This window comes from Amphimedon queenslandica, unplaced genomic scaffold, assembly GCF_000090795.2.
Source record: "Amphimedon queenslandica unplaced genomic scaffold, v1.1 AMPQUscaffold_11381, whole genome shotgun sequence".
In the NCBI taxonomy this organism is placed as follows: Eukaryota; Metazoa; Porifera; class Demospongiae; order Haplosclerida; family Niphatidae; genus Amphimedon; species Amphimedon queenslandica.
The window spans coordinates 1-6,988 of NW_003548377.1; the positions used below are offsets into that span (position 1 = coordinate 1).

Below are 6,988 nucleotides of genomic sequence, written 5' to 3' on the forward strand. Positions count from 1 at the left end.
AGGTAAATGACAAAAGCAATTTATAAACTATGACTATCTACAATATTTTAGGCTAGACCATACTGCACCCAATAAATAAGTCATTCATGGCTCTTGAGGAAAACAACAGTCCTAACAAGTATACTGAAATTGTCGTTTCGCGGGTCTCTTATAGATCAACAGAACCTATAGTTTATGCTGGTTTATCATGGCCCACCTACAGGCTACGCGAGAATGGTCTTTCTGATTCTGAATCTGATCAGAGATATGTGGATGTTTTGGGACGTTGTGCAGATACAATGTCAAACAGTCCAGCCTATCTCTCTGAATCTGATAATCCATTAGATATGTCGACAATTACTGTTGATCGTTTCAAAGATATGATATGTGACCAGACAAACACAACCAGAATACGTCCTTTCTTGCTCTCATTCAATGGCTTCACTGAAAATCCTGAGATCAATCAAGAGAAAAAGGAAGTTCTTGATCATTTGCTTGATAAATATGTTGAGCAAAGTGAGCTACTTGATCCGATGACAAAAATAAGCGATAGGTCCAAATTTAAGGGAGAAGGAATTGAATACTTTGAGTTAGTGGCTACTCGAATGGCTGCTAAAGAGGTACTTGTTTCTGAAGTATCCAAAGAGTCGAGTTGTGCTTTTGGTATAATTTCTGCCTTTAAACAAAAGATCAATACAAAAATGCCAATTTTTCGATGTGAATCAGACAAGCAGCTTTCGGGAATATTTAAAGATGATGCATTAAATGTTCACCTTTCTGCAACATTTAAATACCTTCAATCTGATAGCAGCAGAGAAAAGAAAAATATCGCCCCACTGTATGACGCACTACCAGAAGGGATTGCTCTCATCAACGTCTGGAATATTGATATCAATGAAAAGGTGCAGCACTTTTTACAAGCATTAAGAGGTTGCTTATACAATTGTCACATTTGGCTTGTACTAGATGCTGAATACTATAAAAAAATTGATAATCCTCCAGAGCATAGCAATGACCTTACTCGATATCGCTCACGCCTTGAATACTTGCTACGTTCAGGAAAAATATGTGAAGATGCTGATAAAAAGAGAGAGGGCTGCATTACCGTATTTGCTAAATGTAAAGATGAGGAGAAAGAAAGTGTTTAAAAATTGGAGGCAAAAATAAAGCGAAAAGCAAAACACATTGGCATTTCTTCTCTGATGGAGCCATCTGTTCAGCCTATTAATGTCAATGAAGATGGCCATATCACTGATGATTCTTCTTTTCATCTTTATTCAAAGCTTCTTGAAATGGTCTACAATAAATCTTACAAAATTGTTCCTGTCTCTTGGGTTTTCCTTCGTAGCCTGTTCTACCGCTCAGATGAGAAATTTATTTCTAAATCTAATCTCTTAGAGAAAGCAAAGCAATGCAATATGGATGATGAATCACTCGATAATTTTTGCAAGTTTTATACCTCTTTTGGTAACATATTTGATCTCACACTCATTGATCCCAAATACAAGTATGTCATTGTCAAGCCAATCGGCTTTCTAAAGTCTCTCAACACTCTTCTTTCACCAACCGACAAATTACATCAAGAGCATCCTTTGCTAAAATATGGGATTGTCTCAGAGTCAGCACTGCAAAACCTTTTCTGTGAAAGGTGGGATGCATTTATTGAAGCATTAATTCTCCTCAACCTTGCCACAAAGATCGAAAACGACAGCATTGAAGATCTGGATAGCAGCAACAATGATTCCAATTACTTTGTTCCCCTTTGCCATAGATCTGCTGACGATCGCCAGCCATTGTATGTTGATCCTTCATCAGTATATTTAGTAACAACACTCGATACTCCTCATGTTCAAAAGCAAGCACTTTTTGTACAGCAACTTTTACATTCAATCCCAGGCTCAAAGCTTGTCAAACACACTGATAAGATAACAGTTGCTGTGAAGGTTGCTGCTCAAGATCAAAGTTGTGCTGATAACACAATTACCATGATTTCATCAAATCCATTCACTCAATTTAAAATCAGTGACGCAAGTAACAACGAAGCCTGTTTTAAGATAGTTGAAGCTATTCATCATATCATTCATGAAAAAAACAGAGAGGGCGAAGTCAAGTACATGTACATCATTCCATGTGCCACAGAGACAGGCAATCAAATACCTATAAAGTCATTGATGAGTAAAGCTACATGCCATGTTCTATCAGGTGATATGCATTGTGAAAGGCGTCATGAAGCTGGCAAAATCAATCCTAGTTGGCATGAGGCTTTGAAAATGAAACAGGTAAGAAATTTCTTTAAAATAATATTTAATTTAACCTTGCATATTATACTATAATAGTTTTCTATTCCTAAAGAATGCTCAACAGAAAAAGGTAAGTTATCATATGATTTTTCATACTCCTAACTGTATTACTAATCCTCATTTTTAGCCATTAAATCATCAGAGTTAGTATTCATAGCCGAGCAACTGTCTGGCAAAAACTGTGATAAAGAAAAAGTTGCTGAGGTTTTTGAGTTTCATCATAATCCAGATGATCCAGTACTTCAGCCTCAATTTCCGAAAGATGTGCTCTTTACTGATATACTCATCACCTGGTTCAAAAGCTATAGATCTGAAGCTGAGCTAAGATACAACCTTGCTCGGAAAATAATTCAATTACATGAGCATCATCCAAATATTGGCATTGCTTTTTTTCAAGACCTGGCTGCAGAAATTTATGGAGCAATGGTATGTGCCAAAATTTATCATTATATAATTTATGTGACACTTTACTCACTAGCCTAAACAGCTCTGAAGGAGTACAAAAAAAGACATCTATATTATTATTATTATTAATTATTATGAATTATTAATATAATCAAACCATCGGCCCCTCCCTAGCTAGATCAATACCCGCCGCCTACGCTTTGCCATCAAATTTGAATTTTGAAAATGGCAACTCCGAGCCAGAGAGCAACTCCCAGTGCCCTGTAAGCTCTAATACCATATTATATATATATTTTTTTATTCTAAGTCAACCAAGACCGTTCAGTTCACCTATTGAAGCGACAGAACCCCACAGGCATCTCAATGATATCACTGTGGTAACTGCCCCCATTGGTATAGATCTAACTGCGTCTAATTTGTCAGTGGAACCTGAGCCAATAGTGTCACCTTGTGAAGACTCTCTTACCCCGAAAGGTATAGGGCAATAAAATTGAAGATAAAAAATTACTTCCCTTGTAATTTATTCCCTTATCATTAGGGTACGACTTTAACTTGGGCTCCTTAAAAGAAATTATTATAAATCAAAATTTGAAAGCAAAAGTAAAACCAGCACTAATATCATTTCTTGGCATACCGCCTGACAGTGGCCAGAAAGCAGCAGTGAAGCATATTCTTGATCGCTACACTGACAAAATCAAGCCTCCATTTGCATCAACTCCTGGTCGAGTAGGGGAAGATGTGACTACAGCTGAAGGTATCGAGTACCATGAATTGGTAGCAACCGGCTTTAAATCTGTGAGGAATCTTTACATTGGTGAAGTAACAGAAGAGTCAAGCTCTGGTTTTGTTATTCACTCTGCTTTTGGTATTCTCTCTGCTTTTAGACAAGGCCTTATAGAGGAAAAGAAATTACCACTTTTTGATATATCTGTTTCTCAATCCTCACAAGTTTTTGAAAACAAGCAACTAAATGAGCATCTCATCCATACTTATCAGTATCTATCTGATCAAGAGTCAATACCTAAAAAAGGTACGGAGTCTCTTGAAGATGTAGAAAAAGTTAGTGAAAAGGATCAAGAATATGCAAAGAAGCTCAAGCGACATCTTCCAGAAGGGATAGCTCTTGTTATTATGTGGGATGTTGCTCTAAATAAGACCGTCCTTCATTTCCTAACAGCTCTTCGTGGTCACCTTTACAACTGCCATCCCTGGCTGTTCCTTGATCTTCAGCGAGATCTTGACAAGCTTCATTTACCACCTGAAATACCTCCTACTTCATCTACTGGAGATGGGAAGGAGATAAGAGATGGTGCACTTCTCATGAAGTGGAGACCACGTCTTCATTATTTAATTCGTTCTTGCAGATTAGGAGAGACTAAGGAGAAGAAGAGGAGAAGAGTTTGTACTGTCTTTGCTAAGCATGATGGCACCTTTAATGGGGAAATGCAAGAGAAAATGGATGAGCTTGAAAGAAAAGTACAAGCAACAGCAAAACACATTGGCGTGACGTCATTACTTGAAGAGCGAATTGTACCTGTCAACCTTAGTAGTGCAGGTCAAGTGGATGATGATTCTTCATTACATCTTAATCAAAAGCTCCATCAAGTAATCTGTGAGACGTCTTATGAAAACATTCCTATTGCCTGGATATTCCTTCGTAGTTTATTCTATCGTAACAAAAAATGTGTCATTGCAAAAGATGAGCTTGAAGAAATGGCAGAGGAATGTTGTATGGATAAAAGCTCATTTGCAGGATTTTGCAAGTTTTACACATCCTTTGGGAGCATTTTTGATCTGAGCCTGGTTGATGAGAATTGCCAAACTGTTGCTGTTAAGCCAATGGCCTTCCTGCGGTTACTCGATTGCCTTTTGTACCCAAGTGAAGAGCTACGTAAAAAGTATCCCATGATATTGTATGGAATCTATCCAGAGGAAGTTTGCAAGAAAGTGTTTAATGCAGCAGATTGGTCATTATTTATGGATGCACTCATTTCCCTGTCTTTGGCAATCAAGGTTTCAGCTCATCTTATTGAAGCACCAAAAGGTATTTCACTCGATCATGATGCGAGATATTACTTTATTTCGTTGAGTCGTACTGGCCAGTTCAGCGAAGATCCTCATCCTCATTCAATACACATTATCACAAGCATTAACACATCGCACGTTTTTAGACAAGTAACAGTAACCAAACACCTTTTAAAAATGCTGAAAGCTCCTAAGCTGATCCCATCAAAGAATTTCAACCAAACAGTCATCAAAGATACATCTACTGGAACGACAATCACCATCGTGTCTCACAGCCCAGCTACCAGGTTGGATTTAAATGTACCTAACAGTGAAGTATGTGGGTGTATCGTTCATGCATACAATACAATTGCTGATATGTGCAAAACCACTGTCAAATACAAGTTTGTAAGGTTATGTGCTGCTGAAAATGTCTCAACCATTGAATCTATTCCGTCTTCCGTGTATCATGTTCTACCAGATGATGAGCTGTGTGGTAAATGCAAAGAGTCTAGTAGTTATGATAGTGACCTAGTCCAAGCATGGAATAAGGCACTGACTGAGGTAATAGATCTAATTATCAATATAAATGAGATAATAATTATTATTATTCTATTTTTAGTATAAAATAAAAGATATTTCTAAACCAACTGGAGGTGAGATTTTTTGTTTTATTTTATGAACAGAATATGAATATGAATATCATTAAAATACTTAGTTTATATTTCTTTAATTAGATTTAAAAGCTACAGAGCTGGCTGATGTTGCTGAGAGAATTGCATCTATTCTACAAGAACATAAAATGGGCATTCGCATGGTTGCTGAAACATTGCTTGGTGAAAAGTACAAGGAAGTGTTACAAATTGACACAAGACTAAATGGTGACAAACTCCTGGACAAACTTGTAAACGACATAATCCTCCTATGGTATAAGAACCAGTTGAGTATAAAAGGAAGCCAAGAACCAAGACGTGACTTTGCCAAACAGTTATCCAAGCTAGGAGCCAATATTGCTAAGCTGAGCATTGATAAGCAAAAAGAGTTAGTAAAAAGCAAGTTTGAGACTATGGCACAAGAATTGGATGCTTACTATAATCCATTGCTGGGAACCACAGACTTGTAATACTAAAGATTGCAGTAAATACTGGGCTATACTATAGTACATAACAAAATTGTAGGATTATTTTATTACAATTAGCATAAGCACAAAGTTTTTATATAGTATATATTTTATATTTTTCCTTATGTACATGTTTCTTATAATAAATCTCCATTGCCATATTCCTAAGTCTTTCAGCATTGCTTAGTCTGGTTTGTTCCACCAGTTTCCTGCAGTGAGTGTTGGTAAAGGATTAACTACTGATCCATCAGAGAATGAATGAGCCACTAATGGTACTGATGATGATGGAGTGATTGGAGCCGATGATGAGCTTGTCTTTGGCAGCACTGCTGTGGATAAAACCTGTTTCAAGTGTCCATTAGATGAGACTAAGTGTCCATCAGAAACTGGCTCTGATTCAATGTCAAGTGATCTCAAAACTGTAGCATCAACTTTAAGTGAACCTGTTGACTATTCTCCTCTTTCTCTTCTTTGCCTTGAGACAACAGCAGAAACTGCTGATTGGAACCTTGCTTCTCTACAATATCAGACGACGTTGAATTGCATACAGGCAATGATTGGAGTCCCTCCTGTGATGCTTGCCTCTTGCTTTGAATCATTTCTGACTGGCTCTGAGAGTCAATCTTAAAAGGAGAGGTGTTATCACTAACAGATGAAGCACTTGATACAAAACTATGATCACTAGGGCCATCTTTAATACTAGACTGGGGAGGATCGGTTGGTTTAATAATGGCCGAAAGAGGAGCACTGGATAGACTAATACTCCCCTCTTTACTGCTCTTCTTATAAGCAGGTTGTGATAATGAATGGGCCAGTGTAGCATTAGTATTAATATTAGGTATTGGTATTAATCTGGGAAAGGATCCTGAGGAAATGGAGGTAGCAGTGGTAGGAGGAGGATGAATGGTGTGACCTGGTGAAGTGGGTTTTGGTGAGAGGATGTCATTAATTGATGATGATGATGAAGAACTCAATGGTATAGGAGGAATGTTATGCAGTTGTAATTTCATTTGAGGATTAGCTGATGAAGAAGGAAAAGAGGCACATTTAGGTAATTCCTCTTGTTGTTCATCATCATCATCTTTTTCAGTACTCATATTGTCATCGCTGACATGTGGAGTAGCATCTGTAATGTACATGAGTACAAATAATGTTGTGACACACATTATGATGTGATACC

At 37.4% G+C, this 6,988-nt stretch overlaps 2 protein-coding genes across 2 annotated transcripts; both read left to right on the top strand.

The window, feature by feature from the left end:
* The first annotated feature begins 1,164 nt into the window (after window positions 1–1,164).
* On the top strand, window positions 1,165–2,838 carry LOC109589373 (uncharacterized). The gene is made up of 4 exons (XM_020005465.1): window positions 1,165–2,258; window positions 2,316–2,349; window positions 2,407–2,705; window positions 2,758–2,838. Exons 1-4 carry the CDS (start codon window positions 1,182–1,184, stop codon window positions 2,770–2,772), a joined length of 1,425 nt encoding a protein of 474 aa, XP_019861024.1. The 5' UTR covers window positions 1,165–1,181; the 3' UTR covers window positions 2,773–2,838.
* A 122-nt stretch (window positions 2,839–2,960) lies between these two features.
* Window positions 2,961–5,973, top strand: LOC109589372 (uncharacterized). Its single transcript, XM_020005464.1, has 4 exons — window positions 2,961–3,158; window positions 3,223–5,252; window positions 5,311–5,344; window positions 5,426–5,973. The coding sequence occupies exons 2-4, from the start codon at window positions 3,816–3,818 to the stop codon at window positions 5,809–5,811; spliced, it is 1,857 nt and encodes a 618-aa protein (XP_019861023.1). The 5' UTR covers window positions 2,961–3,158; window positions 3,223–3,815; the 3' UTR covers window positions 5,812–5,973.
* Window positions 5,974–6,988: the final 1,015 nt, after the last annotated feature.

Excerpts from the sequence above, each read along its gene's own strand:
- LOC109589372 (XM_020005464.1), top strand. The coding sequence starts at position 3,816 with ATGTGGGATGTTGCTCTAAATAAGACCGTCCTTCATTTCCTAACAGCT. Across the intron at positions 5,253-5,310 it reads GGAATAAGGCACTGACTGAG|TATAAAATAAAAGATATTTC; the intron begins GTAATAGATCTA and ends TTCTATTTTTAG. Across the intron at positions 5,345-5,425 it reads TATTTCTAAACCAACTGGAG|ATTTAAAAGCTACAGAGCTG; the intron begins GTGAGATTTTTT and ends TTCTTTAATTAG.
- LOC109589373 (XM_020005465.1), top strand. The coding sequence starts at position 1,182 with ATGGAGCCATCTGTTCAGCCTATTAATGTCAATGAAGATGGCCATATC. Across the intron at positions 2,259-2,315 it reads AGGCTTTGAAAATGAAACAG|TTTTCTATTCCTAAAGAATG; the intron begins GTAAGAAATTTC and ends ATACTATAATAG. Across the intron at positions 2,350-2,406 it reads AGAATGCTCAACAGAAAAAG|CCATTAAATCATCAGAGTTA; the intron begins GTAAGTTATCAT and ends CCTCATTTTTAG.